Genomic DNA, 16,224 nt, shown 5'->3' on the forward strand with positions numbered 1-16,224 from the left:
TTGGTTCACCATATGTTTCTTTCATGATTTCATCAAGTCTTTCAATAAAAAAATATTATAAACTGTGTAATACATATATGTATCTATCAGTTTTAGCAATTATTTCACATTTAGATTTTTAAAAAAAATCCCATTCACTTTTTTGCAATTTTTGTAAAATACTCAGTTTTGGGTATTTACCCAGGCCTTGGGTAAATACCCAAAAAATATTTACCTACCCGCTGGGCATTTACCCGATCCACATCACTATTTGTGCATGCTCAAATTCATAGGTCGGATACTGAATCCGCTCCCGTGGTCGGAGCTCCAACCACTGCGTAAACTTTTACAAAATATCCTAACTTTCACGGGTTGAAAATATCGGATATATACATATATATATATATCAAAATATACGGATATATATCACAGTATCGGATATTTTCGAAAATATGATGATCTTTTCGAATCCTGATTAGGGGCCTCCACACTTCCAAATCTGGCCCTGCTCGCCATTGTTTCACGAAAAAAAAGGAGGACCCCAAACAGTTGACCATAAACTGTCAAGTTCTAGGCTTTTTGCGCAGTAAAAATCTTGAGCATATAAAATTGCAATAAGTGCATCAATTTCTTCATTTTTGGGTTCAATCATTGTTTCTCAGCTGTCTATGAGCTTCTTCTTCTGTACACATTTTTATGTGACGAAGCATACTTTCATTTATGAATAGTCTCCACAAGCTGGACACAAATTCATCATCAATGTTCCGCTTTGCGTACGATGTCGGGCCGCAAGCTTCTTTACAAACATTATGTTGTGAAATTCTTCCTCAATCGTTAGTTTCAGAAGAAATAATTTTCTATTTTGATCCATCTACCCCAAAAATGTTTCCATTTTCTACCAATTTTGGTGTTATATTTGGAGATTTTGCTTTATGCTTTTTTCCTCTTGCCTTCAAAGTTACACATTGGTTGTCAGATAAGTGATTTGTATTATTGTCATATTGGGTCGCAAAATCAACAGATAAATTATCATCTGACGATTCACATTCTTCGTTCGATGACGGGGCATATTCTTCCCCGAATAAGTCATATTCAGCAAAGATATAATTTTCATCTTCGGACTCATTTTTGGACAGCTCTTGAATGTATTCAAGAGCTTCTTTGATCGAAAGCGAACGACGTTTTCTTGACTTTTTTCTGCCGAGACCAAGAATGGTTTGCAACCAGCAGTATAAACGCAGCTGTGTCACATAACAAAAGAAAGAGAAATAGCTAGTTTTTTCTTATCAGTAACCTGTCTTGTTCTATGATCTTGACCCATTTAACCTTCAGTGCCTACTGTAGGTCCTTTTCATACCAATTGGGAAGCAGTTTTAACTGTTATCGATTCCAAGAATCATTTCGTTTTGCATCTATTAAGCAAAGGGTCATTTTGACCTATACTGCAGTTTTAGGTATAAGAATTAATATCTCGGAAATAAAAATTCTGAATGGCTAATTCTTTTACAGGTTAATATTTATACAATTTAAGAAAAAGTCAAAAAGTTTCAAGTCATTCCGCTTGTAAAATTTTTGAAAAAATGGAAATGAAATTCGATTTGGATCAGATTGACCCCTACCGCAGTTCTAGCGTTAAATGTTCTTTGCCTCACAATTCAGATGTGCCTGTCTGTTCGTCAGAACAAATCCTGCCATTATCTGTTGTGTATCTCACGCAAGGTTTGAAATAACCAAGTATTTATTTTATTTTATTTTCTTATTAAAGAAGGTAGCCCACCTGAGATTTTGATCAAATACCCAGGTCTTTCAGGCATTTGATGAAATACTTGTGCTTTTTTTTTTTTTTTTGGATTTTCAAGAAATATTTTAATCTCAATCTCTAATTAAAAATTGTACCTAACTACTGCTTAGCAAAGCAGTAGTTAGGTACAATTTTTACTTTTCCTACTTTTGTTACTTTTCCTACAGCTACACACATGATTTTAAATCATGCCTGTTTTCATTCATATACATTGTAGAAAATGTCAAAGTTTAAATACATATTTTTTAATAAAAAGTTTAATATTTATACAAAACATCATTTTATTTTTATTTATTATTTTTTTTTTCTAAAGCATGACCAATAAATTTGAGAAGGAAACATTTACCTTTATTCAAAAATAAATTGTGTGAATAAGATTTTTAAAAATATGCTCCTTGTAATCATCCCGAAATACATTATGTACTAATATATTTTTTAGTTTGTTCTCCTCTGAAACCTATGACTAAGGTTTAAGTTAAAGGGGTCAGCATAACCCGAAAACATCCAAGTATTTTAACATTGATACACTTAAGAAGTTAGAAGTAAATATTTGAACAGGGTTAAGTAAATATTAATCAGTAGTCACACAATAAATCTTGCATATTGCAAGACAGGAATATGTTCTTTTGGTATAATTAGTTAAGAAATATGGCAGACATTACACAAATTAACCCACTTATGGCTAATTTCATGGCATTTTAGCAATATATTTTTTTTACTATGTAACCTTGCACTGAGCTACAATGAAGAATGAAATTCCCTGTTAGTTTATCAAAGCATTTTTCCCAGCAATGCAAAAAACAAACTTTTGAAATTGATTCAAATAATAATTACAATATTTTGATCTCATGAGTTTTTTTTTTTTTTTTTAATCTGAAATTTTAATTTCTAATACTTAATAAATCGTACAGAAAAGAAGATGGTGATTTATGTCTGGCTGTATTTTGGTATTTAAAGTAGTCAGTTGTGTTTACTCTGTCACAAAAATATTAAGCATTAAATTTCCATATTGAACTAAATTCATACCGAAAAACTAAATTTAAATACCTGTAAGATTTAGTACATTCTTTCCTTGAACTTTGATAAGATTGTTTGATAATGCAACAGCATGCTCATTCTCACTAAAATTCAAAAAGAAATTTCTTAACAAAAAAAGTTGCAAACAAAGAAAGCTCTATATATCAATAAAAAGACTAAATACCTGTTCACAGCACAATGCAAAACATAAGTTCCTTCTTTGTCAGCTTCATACTTTGTACTTAAGGCGGCAAGAGAAAATTCTCCTGGAATTATTTTTGCTTTTGGGAAGAAAAATAAAAGCTACTAAGTCAAAACACTTGAATTTTGTTTCAATATTAATCATGTTATTATGCAATACAGTAAAAGTTTTTAAGATTAATCCTGAGAAATATTTTATGCAACTGAATAAAATTTTCTTTTTATAACAATAGATTCTCAAACATCCAGAATGAAAGAAATAGTATAATTCTAATGCACAGTTAAGAGTAAATTTTGAGAAAAAAAAGTTTTTCTATGTTTTTCACGAAGGAGCTTATTTCCATGCGGTTTTCCGCATGGAAATAAAATTGAAAATTCTAGCATAAAATAATGCACTTGGAAATTTATTATCTTTACATTTTTCTACAGGCATTTCTTTAATGATTAATATCCCACAAGAAAACTACTAATTTGTATTAATCAGGAAGCTGTACATACTTAATTTCTCTGTACATGAGTATTATTTTCTATTATTCCCACAAAAACTAAATTTAAATGCAGGGAAGAATTATATTCAGTAAAATCTTTCTAATGTGGACACTAATGGAACTTTTTTTTTTTTTTGTCCGCAATAAAGGGGTGTCCCCAGAAGAGGAGTTTAATAATGTTATTTGCCTTGGAACTGGGGAATTAAAAATTGTCTGCATAAGAGGGGTGTCCGTTAGGAGGGGTTTTACTGTATCATTAAAATGAATTAGTGGACATATTTAATATGTGTGCGTATTTCGCACATTTGCATAAAAGCCAGTAAGTGAGTATTAAACAAAAGCAGCTTTCTGTTAAATACATATTTTTTAAAAAGGATGGGGAAAAAACTCAATAACATTGAAAACAAATGGTCAAATGATAGAACAAATTTGGATTGTTTTTGGTATTTGAACAAGATAACCTGTAACAGCGTAAATATTTTGTATATACATCTCATCTTTTGTGTACGGGCAGTTCTCAAAAGGTGGGAACAAAAAAGTTAACTTTGAGCAATTTCAAAAATTTTCAAATTTGACATCAATTTTGCTTTTATTCTATAGTATGCATACCTAGAACACAATATATGAACATGAAAAGACAGCAGGTATTTGTAAAAATTGTTAATTAGCAAATTAAATCGGCAGTCTTTGGGGAACAGATTTTGGACATCATCATAATGTAAGTTTCACCATTTTTGACAATTGTTAATCTGATTTTTAACTTTTCCAATGAAAATTTTATTTACTACTTTTTGAATTTTGCAACTTAAAAATAAAGAGGGTATTAATGAAGTTACTTGAATGGCTATACATACTGCTCTTTACATATAATAAAGTTTTGGAATGATTTTGAAGAAGTTGATGAAAGGTAAAAAAAAAGCTTCAAATTAAAAATAATACAAATGTAAAAAGTGACATCAGTTTTAATAATGAATTTTTTTTTAATGTCATAAGAATTAAAACAATGTCTAAAAAAAAATATTGAAAAAAGAAATTCGTATTTCTGTTTGGAGATCGTTAAGTTATGTTTCCAAAAGAAAGAAGAGAAAAAAAAGTCTAAAATAATAAAAGAGGGAAAAGAGAAAAAAAAAATGCTAGGGCAGGTGATAAAGTCGCCAAAACTAATGCAGCTGACGATAAACTACATTTGTCAAACTGGAATTCCCCTCTGGTAACCTTTAGCTTATCGTATACTGTGTTGTCGCCAACGGAGGTTTGCTTGGCAATTTTAGCGCAAAATGGCTTTTGTTTCGATCATAACCAGCCATGTTTCTACTGTAATTGATGTATTGTTCAATGTGCAACGTATTAATTATGCAAAATACCAATGGATTAAAGAAGATAACATTATAATAACCTTCTTTATTGAGGTTAGAAGACAGTGGATCATCAAAAATTAGGAATAAACTGACAGAATTATCGGCGTCAAGATCGTAACGCCATTTGGACATATCACATGTATGTTTAAGAAAAATTATTTTTCTTCTAAGATACTGCATAAAAGCTTATGAAAACACTTTTAAACAATTAAAAATTAATTCTGAGGATCGATAAATACCTTTAAAACGAAAATATCATATACTTAGTTCTCAAATAATAGCATTGTAAGGATCGTTACTTTTGGACATGCATCAAACTTCAAACTTACTTTTTTCTAAAATCGTTTACAAAGTAAATAATCTGTCTTTCCTTTTGTTATCTGTGTAAAATATTAACAAAAAATTATTCAGTGTTCGATTCATACTTTTAATTTTTTTTTGAAACGTATGGAAATAATTATAAAAAAAATTTTTTTAATGGTACATTTGCTCAGTTAACGTTTTGGTATGTCCAAAATTGTGCCTTTTAGCAAAGAAAATATTTTTTAAGGGCATTTGAAGAGCATTTTTTCCATAATTTCTGTCAATTCTTGTCTCTGTACAGTATTATAATTTAACTCAAAAATTTTTGAGTTAATTAAAATGAAAGTTATTTGGTGTTGAAGCTTCAAAGTTGAGGTCTGTGTTTGCTCCCACCTTTTGAGAACTGCCCGTACATGTATTTTAAAATGTTGAACACCTGAAGATTTTGCGACACAAGAAGCTGCATCCAGATTTTTATCATTTCATACCGATCTCATCAATTCAGTAATCGATTTTTATAGGATGTGTATGGATGTAGCCTGGATGCTCAATGTTATTTACCAATATTTGCATAATTAAACCATACCATAAATAACCTGATCTACTTACGAGAACGAATGGTCATAATGTCGAGAAATAGTTTACAAAAAACAAAAGAAAAATGAAACCTTTTCGAACTTTACATTAGATTTACGACATCAAAATAGTAAACAAAAAAATAAATCGCTTTCGACGTACAGCAGAAAGAGCACGTTGTTTTTTGTTTACAGATAACTTCAACTTCTTCTTTACCGACAACACTATGGTCGCAGTTTAAATTATCATTTCTGGGAAAGAATTAAATTTGCTAATATAATTTAAAATTATTTTATTTCAAAACTAATGTTCCATATTTTAAATCATATAACTTTTCAAAATAACTAAAAATGTTTTTGGACGGTTTATATTTTGTTAGCAATAGATCTTAACGAAATTTATTTCTACTCCCTTCCTCCCTCCATTTTATGCTTTTCGTTTTCCTTCTCTTCTCTGGAGTGTGGTGTTGCAGAAGAAAAAAAATTGTGTATATATGTCATTTGCGCTTTTAAAAGTAGCATAAGTTAGATGCCTTTATTGTTAAAGCTTCATTTTATTATTTACTATGTTTCAACGTAAATAGTTTCGTTCTTAGTACAACAGAATCAGGTCATATTCAAAAATGAAGAGCTGTATGAAATTTTGATGTTTAGATTGTGAACGTTTAATGTTCAATTTTTAAAATGACTTTATTGAAAATAAGGATCGTGAAACGTTGTTGATCTACGCAAAACAATTAAACGTTAGATTTGTCATGGAGTCTCTTACTGAAAAAGAATGCAGTGCATTGGGAGGCCTGTTTCAGTTCATTATCAGCGATATGAAGGTATTCAAGATTCAAAATGTCATACATTAGTACACACTTTATTGTATTCATTTCTACTTATTTAATGCATATTCAATTACTCTTTCTCAGCCTTGATATTCCATAACGTTCTGTTCTTCTTTCAGAACAACTTGTGGTTAATAATATATTTTTGAGCTCTTTTGTACACGTCAAAAGTAAACTCTGCAACTGATTTTTTTTCAGCTGTAAGGAATCTGTTCCTGTTATGCATCAAAATTAGATATTATGATTATTAATTAAATAGTTCTTGAACTGCTATTCAATTTTAGAGTTTGTAAAAGCACATGATATTGTCTAACTTCATCATGTAATTAGAAATTTTAGAATGTTAATATTTTTTCTCTCTTTTAAACCTTTAGAATTTTATGAGTCATGAAAACTACAAATTCAGTCACACATCTTTTTCTGTCTTTTTCAAGTCTTGCTTCGCAAAAGCAGATGGCAAATAGGATTTTATCAAAGGGCCTAAGTTACAGTAAATTGAAGTGCAAGATTTTAAGTGTCTGTACCTTCAGTTTATTTACATAACATAAACTCAGGGAAGAGGAAAAATACCCAATCAGTGAATTATTTTAACTAACATTATCTCACTCGTGTCTGAGTTGATGTGGAAAACATGTATATGTCCCAAGCCTTATTTACATATATCGAAACTGCATTAATTAATAGACAAGAGTGACCAAACACCTCGAAATAAAAGCAAAAGAATGGAAAAATAAAATTATATATTTTTTTTTTATTTCACAGTATGAGTTTAATGGCAGAATTTAAAACTGATGTTGAAACTTATTAATAGTCAAATGTATTCTGCTTGGTGCTTTTCTGTTACTACAGGTTAGAGGTGAGGAACCTTTCGCCACAGAGGAGTAAAAGTCATTAAGTCTTATTCATATTTTAATCTAAAAAGTTTTTCAGAGAAAAAATTTTGGTATTTACACAAGAGTAAAAATGTGTTGCATTATTTAAAAAAAATTAACTACACGTTTAAAGATACCACTTCAAATAAAAACAAGAAATATGTTTAATAAGTAATATTTAGTATTTTATCATATTATGAAGAAATTAGTAAGAAAAATAACAATATGAAACTATAAAAAAGCAACATGTGGCTATAATGCATAAAAATAATTTTAAAGTCAGTTGAAAAATTTAATGGGATGTGTCCTTTTCTTTCTTACTTGAAAGTAATTAAATATTACTATACTTAGTGTACTTTTACTGATTTTAAGCCTTCAACTTATAAAAGCTCAAGTCAAAAGGAACAGATTATCTTAGTTTCAACATAACCAAGATAATTTTATGTGCAACACGTTCTCCAGCTCTAGTATAGGAACTTGGGTTACTATGGTTTCAGGAAAGGTAAATCGTGTGTTATTAATTTATTGCATTTCTACGACAAGGTTACCTTGGCTTTAGATAACAAAAGTGTGTGGATGTTGTTTATATTAATTTTCAGAAAGCTTTTGATAAGGTACTGCATGTTGCTCTTCTCAGCAAATTAGCTGATGTAGGAATAGGAGGTAAAACTTTACTTTGGGTTAGAAATTGGCAGACTGGAAGGAAACAAAGAGTAGTTGTGAGGTGAAATCATTCTAAATCAGGGTTGGCCGGATTGGACCCAATGGGTTTTTTGAAAAAAACCATTTAAAAAAACCCGTTATTTAGCCCACTTTTGGGTTTTTTAAAATTTTCCGAGAAATGTTTTAAAAAATTAATTAATTTAAATACTTTCACAATTTAAACTTCTTTTTTATTTGTTCTTCACCACAGCCAATGGACATAAAAAATTAATTTTGAACTTTAATAGCATTTCTTAACTCTTAACAGCATTAAAAAAATGCTTCAAAGATTTTAAATAATTATATTTAACTTTTTTCTTTAACTGATCAATAAATAACCCAAATTATCTTCACTAAATCCTGTCACGTCTCATTTTCTTAATATTTGTAGATTGTACAGAGGAAACTACTCTAGCTAAAAGGCTTTCATGTGAATTATTTTCTGCAAACCAACAAGTCACAAATCTTGAATAAACAAAGTATATTTTCTAGAAATTAACAGGTTTCACAAACGGTCATACAGAAAATGGAATAGGATGTACAGTATTTTCATTATCTTACGAAAAAGTTTAATATTTCGTACTCTGTACACAGAAATAGAAAAACAGGCAACATAATATTCAAAGAAATGTCTTGATTAAGCTTGAATTCAGTAAAAAAGGGATTTAAAATACTTGAGGTTCTACAGTAGTTTTGCATTACAAAATGAAATACAACAAAGTAAAATCCAAAAAAAATAAAAGTAGTAATTACAAACGAACAATAGATTTTATCACTCAAGAAGTAACTTTGCCTTAACTGTTGGCAATCATGGAAACTAAAAAATCTGAAACTTTGCCATTCTTCGGTTTTGTCGTCTTTTTTTCTTTTCTTCAGAAAACGCTTAATTTTCCAGCTTTTTTTACCAAGACAATTTTTTTGCTTTGTCCATATACTTACTCTACAATATGCTACAAGTACCCCACATTTTCCCTAAAAAAAGACAAAAAAAACCACATTTCTTTTTAAAAAACCCATCTTTAGTTGGTTTTTTTTTGGGTTATATTTAAAAAAACCTTGGGTCCATGGGCTTTTAAAAAAAACCGGGTTTTTGCCAACCCTGTTCTAAATGGCGTGATGTTTTAAGCAGGGTTCAGTTTCGGGGCCTCTCTTGTTTATTATTTTTATGAATGACATCAATGACAATATTTCTGGAAGCATGAATTGTTTTGCTGATGATGTTAAAAGTTATGAGGATTGTCAAAAATGAAGAACAAGTAAAACAGCTTCAAGAGGGTTTAGATCATATTACTAAGTGGGCAGATAAATGGGGTATGGCAGTTAATGTAGGGAAATGTCAAGTGCTACACTTAGGTCATGGAAATAAGCGTATGAGATATCGTTTACAGGGTTCAGTCATAAATCAGGCAGAAAATGTTATGGATCTGGGTATCTTAATAAATCAGGACTTCAAGTTTAGTCAACAGTGCAGTATTGCTAGTAACAAAGCCAACAAAATACTTGAGTTTATCAATAGATCTATTTCAAACAAATCTAACAAGGTTCTTTTGCCTTTATATAGGAGTTTAGTAAGACCTCATTTGGAGTATGCTGTTCAGTTTTGGTCGCCTTATCTGAAGAAAGATATTTTTGTATTGGAAAGGGTTCAAAGAAGGGTAACTAAATTAGTAAGGCAACTCTCAGATTTAGATTATGATACCAGATTTAATAGGCTTAACATGTATAGCCTGGAGCAAAGGAGAGTCGGGACATGATTCAGTTATTTAAATTTATCAAAATGGAAGATGTAAATGGATTAAATTTTTGTGGGGAAAGCAGAACAAGGGGTCATTGTTTTAAGCTATTTAAATTTCAGGCTAACTTGGAAATTAGGAAAAACTACTACTTTAGCAGGGTAGTGGGCACTTGGAATAGCTTACCGGAAGAGGCGGTAATGAGCAAGGGGTGGATAGCTTTAAGAGGGCCATTGATCTTCATTGGGGACTAATTAATTGACTAGTAGCAGCCTAGCTGGGCCCAGAGCCTGTTGCTGGACATCACATTTGTATTTAAAAAATTAATTGTTAATGAATGTTTAATATTCGCATTTGAACCTATTTACTTGATGATTAATAAAATTGTTGAAAGTAAAATCTCATAATTTCATTTCCTCATAAGTTGAGCTTTCTATAGGGGAAATATTGTTTGAAAATACAACTAGAAAAAAGTTCCCTAAATTTAATAAATAGACCTTTGCACAAATTAATAATAAAAGAAATAATTTACTGTGATAGCTAAGACATAATTATAAATAACTAAAAATAAAATCTAGTAAGTCAATTTCCTCATAATATTAGCTTTCTACAAAAAAATCTCTACATAGTATAAAATGAAGTCTGTCTCCAAAAAGCGTCTGTGTGTTTAAACTTGATAACTACTCGACCGATTTCGCTTAAATTTTCACAGTTTGTTCCTTTAAGTCCTGAAAGTGTTTGCAGACTAGTTCGAAAAAAAATTTGATGAATAATTCTTTTTTTTATTCCAATTTAGGCCCAATTTTCACATAAATTCCTGAATGTGGGCAAGATTCATACGCTCCTTATAAACTCCTGCTTTTTAAGAAAAGAAAATAAGGGCCCTATAAACTCCTGAATTTTGCTAATATCTCCTTACAAACTCCTTATTTTTTCTTGTTTTGCATGACCCTAAAGATGTTCTATTGCCAATCCAATACAAGTGATTAAGTTGTACCGAGTTTTACCGGAATTCTGCTGTTTTTATGTCTGTTAATACTGGAAATCCGATTTTTTCGTTAGACTATGTTCTTCTCCACATCCGAAATTTTTTTCCAAATTTCTGAGGATTGTTTTGATAATTATTAATTATATAACATCTTGTAGACCTTTTAAAGTACCATTCTAAAGTTTTTTTTTTGCTTTCATAAATTCTTTTATTTGCCATTTTTTGAATTATGATGCTTTTATTTTGATTAAAGCAATCTCTTTGCATCTGATATTATAATCGAATTTTTCTGATTTTTGATGCTTATTATGCTTTTTTGGAGGGCAAATAAATGAAATTTCTATTTTTTTCCTATAAAAATCACAAAGTTACAATTTTCAAGCCAAATTCTGTGCCTTTTATGGCAAGAAAAAGGTAAAATCTAAATTGCTGGTTTAATTTGATTTTTGCTTCAGTTACGTCGATTGTTAATAATAATATGCATATTGTAGAGCTCTAAAATGCAATTCTAAAATAATTTACTTAAATAAATTCTTTTATGTGCCATTCTTTTTACATTTAGCGCCTTCACTTCAAAAATCGCAATCTCTTTGCATCCGCCGTGGGTATAAGAGTTTTTGCATTTATGATGCTTACTATGCCTTGTGAAGAGACAAAGAAATTAAGTTCATTTGTATTTTTATTGAAATTATTAAATTGAAAAGTTTTTAACAAAGTTCATGCTCTTTAAGAGTCGAATGTCAGAAAGTTAAGTACGGAATCGCTGGCGGAAATTAATTTTTGTTTCAACTTCTTTAAGTGTTTTAATATACATATGTAACATCTGTAGCTCTATAATATTTCCCCAAAATCCCAAAGTTTAATTTTTTGGATTAAAAAAAAAAAATTTTATCAATTTTTTTAATTTAAATTATTTTTTTTTTTAATTTTAAAAATTTGTAGATATTAATTGCAAAACATGAATAAACATAACATATTTTATACAATAGATGAAAGGGCAACTTAATAGCTAAAAAGTGGTTCCACTAATTCCTAGAATTAATGTTTTATACTTTTTTGAAGAAAAATTCTTAAAATTAGTCAGTTTTTATGTTCAGGGGCAAATCCAGGATTTTTTTCTCACTACCTATTTTTGTGAAAGTATTGTATCAATATTCTATTTTTGTGAAAGTTTTTTTTTTTTATCAGCATTGATTTTGTGATCTTTTAAAGGCACATTCTAATTTTTGTCTCAGAAAATTAGAGCAATTTAAACGTTAGTTTGAGAAGTGCAAATGTCATTAACTAATATTTCAAACTTTTTTTTTGGGGGGGGGGGGGGACTAAGAGGTAGGAAAAATATCATTTTATCTCAGCTCAATAAGCTTTGTACTGTGTACAATTCAGGAAATCACCATCCCCTAAAACTGATGCTAAAAGATTGCTTAAAAGCAATTTGGCGAAAAACAGCGAAACTTGAGTATGAAAAAGTTGTTACCTAAGTGATTGTTCATATAAATCATCTTGGCATTTTATTTTATGAGTAAAGTATGTTTTAAACAGAAAAACATGTTTTCTATTTTAAAACACAGGTTTTTTGTGAGACTTTCGTTTTTTTAATACTGTTTCTAGAATGTTTCGATTCTCAAAGTTAGTTTTGTGAAGCTTCGATTTTATAACTTGATTTTTGTGAAAGTACCGATTTTAAAATAAGATTTTTTTGAAAGTACCGAAAAGCGGTAATAAAATGAATCTGTATTGGGCCCTGATGTTTATCAGCATGTAAAGTCACACAAAAGTTTTGAAATAGTCTACGAAATTTTGGTCAATTTGAAGATTAAATAATTTGTATAATTTTTTCAAAAGGTTCCCTAATGTTTAAAGGAACAAATCTGATATACCCCCCTCTTGGCGACTTTTTCCTGTTGGCGCCAAAAAAGCGTCGCCAAGAAAACTATGTATGACGTCATATGTCATACATCGTTCTTAGCGATGCTTTTTTAGCGCCAACAGGAAAAATTCAAATTATGTCATTAATTATTTAATGAAATTAATGCATTAATTTTTTTCCGTTGTTTCTCCGGGATACGAGCCCTCGGTCTCATAGTACTTTTGTAATGAGACCTCGGCTCGCCGGCCCTGCCTCGGTCTCATTACGAAAGTACTATGAGACCTCGGGCTCGCCAGGACCTCGCTGCTGCTCGGTCCGTTATCCCTCCGACTTTTAATATACATCACAGTCGGATATAAGTCACAGATCTCCTCCGTTCAGTATACAATAAAGTCACAGATTTTATGTGAAATTAACACCATTTTTGTGCTACAAAAATGCCAACCAGACCAAAATACAAACTACCAGAAACACACTAAAAACACAATAATTCAAAATATGTTCACTTACCTTTTTTACTTTTCTTTTACTTCCTCACGTGAGGCAGTGCACATATGTTCCGCTCTTAGGGAAATTATCCCATTTTTTATTATCATTACTTTACAAAAATATTTAAATTATGTTTGTTTAGACAAAAAAAATTCCAAAAAAAACAACCTTATTTTACTTGTATTTTGTACTCCACCCAATTAATTTCGCGAATTATTTCCAAAAACTTTACAAACATATCCTCATTTTTGTATTCACAATTTTTTTTGTATAAATAATAAGCTAAATAAAATTTAAAATCCCCTAATCTATTATATGTTGGTAGAGTACTTTTAACGTGTCTCCATGTGGATTCAATTGTGTTAGTGTGACATTTAGTTTCTGGATCTACAAAATTAAGTTTATGGTTGACTGTTAAATGCTCATACCCCTCCTCCCCCAATGTATCATATGCAGGGTTGGCTTTCTGCCGGCAGAAACTAATTTTTGCCGTGCCAGTGGCAGAAACTGGTTATAACCGGTTAAAACCGGCAGAAACTGGCAAAAACTAAAAATCGTCTTAAAAAACTAAAGTAATTACTAAATGATATTTGTTTAGGTAAACAAAAAAATTTAACTTCATTTCAAAAATAAAAAATAAAATGTTATGCTAGTGCCTTTGATTTAGTTCAGAAAGGGAACTTTTCAATTGCTGATGCTCGTAATATTTGGATTAATCTAACAAAGGACGAAAATCCTATGGGTTCTTAGGATAGAGGAAGTGGCATACAAAATTAAACTGGCATTACTGTTTGTAATTTGCTCGACTGTTTGTAATTTGCTCACAAATAAGCTTCATCTAAATTGCTTGTGATTGAAATTATCATGTGCTTCCAGAAGAAAATGTCAAATTTTACTTGCCAATATTAATCTAGATTTTGTACCTAATATTACAGCTTTGCAAAATAAATTGGCCCCACTTCTCGAAACTCATTTTTCCCAGTTGAATTTTTACCACTAACATAGTTACTACATGATGGACCAGTTTAAAAAAATATATACAATTTGAAAGTTTTATGAATATTGCTTGTTCCTTGATGCATTGCCTGCTAGCTCTTTTGTTGCAAGAATATTCTAAAGTTTCTCATTCGTGCATATTAAATTGAGAAACTATTTAGATTTTTGGAACCACCTTTTCTATGAAGCAACTGAAGGGTCCAAACAATGTAAAATTTGATTCTGAATTGTGATAATATTGTAAATTAAACTGTGCTTTGGTTAACAATTAATTATTTTTTCCATGCATTTTCTACTGTCTGTCAATAGGTTTTTTTTTTTTTTTTTTTTTTTTTTTTTTTTTGAGAGTTTTTGCCAGTTTCTGCCGAAAATGTGGCTGAAAGTGGTTTTTGCCATGCCGGTTTTAACCGGTTTCTACCAGTGGTTTTAACCGCCCTGGCAGAAACTTGCCAGCCCTGATCATATGCCCTCCAACAATCGGAGTGCACCGTCGTGCCTGGTAGTATCCACTGCTTAATTGCCAAAAATAGAGTTTCCCTACCCCTATCCCCAACAGCAACCAAAAAAGTTTTCCCCGAACCCCGTTCAACCCCCCCAAAAACCCATTGTCCCTCAACTGCATGTCCCCGATTATATTTTCTTTTCCCAAATTTAGATTCATCAACTTCAATAACTTTCCCAACCCCCCCTATTTGTTCGGATTTTAATTCAATGTAATTTAATATTTCTTCATTAATATAATTTCGCCAATCGGCTAAAGTTTGTGATGAAAAAAAATATTGACTTTCAATATCAGCAGTTTTGGTCCCAATTAAAATCTCATATGTTATCAAAAAAAATCTCCTCTATTTTCAACTTGCTAGAACTAAACCATGACCCACTCCTGATCGTTGCTTCTTTTCCACAAACAACACCCCCAATAACCTTTCCACAAAAAAAAATTAACCCATCTGAACATTTTTTAGTTTTTTTAATTTTCATAACAGAATTTAATTACATCTAGAACATAACATTTCATTCTTAAGTAAACCAATTTCCCTTAAAAATTCTAAAAAAACCTCTTTATTTTCAATTAGTTTAAATATAAAAAATCTATTTAGGACTCCGGTACGTCCAAACGTTGGACGACCTGACGAAAAAGAAAAAGAAGATTCATTCAAAAATTTCAATTGATACATTTGGACAACATCACAAACCGAACTCATAATTAAAATAGAAAATTCAACTAAATTAACATTAAAAAACAACAAGAAAAAGAATACTCTAAAATAAAGTTTGAATTGAAACTTTGTTTTAGAGTATTCAACTTAAAATCTCCCTAAGAGCGGAACATATGAGCACCTACCTCCTACCACACAGACACGTGCAAAAAGACAGACTTCGAGAAACTACTTTCCAGCGTTCAAGTTGCAAAACCAGGGTTGCCAAGTTATCGCCTTATTGGCGATTTTCGTATCGAGCGAAAAATTAAAATCTCGCCAAGAGGGGGGCATATCAGAGGAGAGCCTGTTTAAATTGAGTTATTTGTAAATATACAGGTGAACCAAAATACCTTTTAATTTTCTACTACGGGCAAAACCGTGCGGGTGCCACTAGTCATAACTACAAGCGCCTGACCGAGAGATAAGAAATAGCCAATTTTTTTTTCTACTCGCATTTACTACTCTGCTTCTGTATGTACATTTAAACTATGATTTTTGTATATATTTATCCTAGAACATTCTTCATCACACTTATTTTTGCTTGTTTCACGTATCAACTAATAACTCACGCAGAACTATTAATGCAAATTCCGTAGCATAATATTCCACATAATATGAAATGCGAATTCCATAAAGTTGAGCAAAGCTAAACCAACGCTGTTTGATACAAATAATGTAACTACCAGATGTCAAGATGCAAATTTAATTACATTTTTTTTTCAAGAGGTTTTTCTTTCTTCCCCAGGTTTTCCCCAAGAAAAAAAAATTTTCCCCGAAGAATTCCCCTCAAAACCCATTTCCCCAAAATTTCCCCAGA

The 16,224-nt window shown here is 30.6% G+C and overlaps 2 protein-coding genes across 2 annotated transcripts in view; one reads left to right on the top strand and one right to left on the bottom strand.

The window, feature by feature from the left end:
- Nucleotides 1–5,911, bottom strand: part of LOC129217148 (WD repeat-containing protein 89-like) — a 45,481-nt gene extending 39,570 nt beyond the window's left edge. The window contains exons 1-3 of the mRNA XM_054851409.1: nt 5,757–5,911; nt 2,982–3,078; nt 2,828–2,901 (exon numbers count right to left, since the gene is read on the bottom strand). Coding sequence (XP_054707384.1) covers nt 2,828–2,901; nt 2,982–3,078; nt 5,757–5,772 — 187 coding nt within the window. The 5' untranslated portion in view covers nt 5,773–5,911. The remainder of the gene's footprint in view (nt 1–2,827; nt 2,902–2,981; nt 3,079–5,756) is intronic.
- Nucleotides 5,912–6,373: 462 nt separating this feature from the next.
- The window catches only part of LOC129216391 (protein MTSS 2-like), a 50,122-nt gene continuing 40,271 nt past the window's right edge, over nt 6,374–16,224 (top strand). The window contains exon 1 of the mRNA XM_054850606.1: nt 6,374–6,549. Within this exon, the coding sequence (XP_054706581.1) occupies nt 6,478–6,549 (72 nt within the window). The 5' untranslated portion in view covers nt 6,374–6,477. The remainder of the gene's footprint in view (nt 6,550–16,224) is intronic.

This window comes from Uloborus diversus, chromosome 2, assembly GCF_026930045.1.
Source record: "Uloborus diversus isolate 005 chromosome 2, Udiv.v.3.1, whole genome shotgun sequence".
Lineage (NCBI taxonomy): Eukaryota > Metazoa > Arthropoda > Arachnida > Araneae > Uloboridae > Uloborus > Uloborus diversus.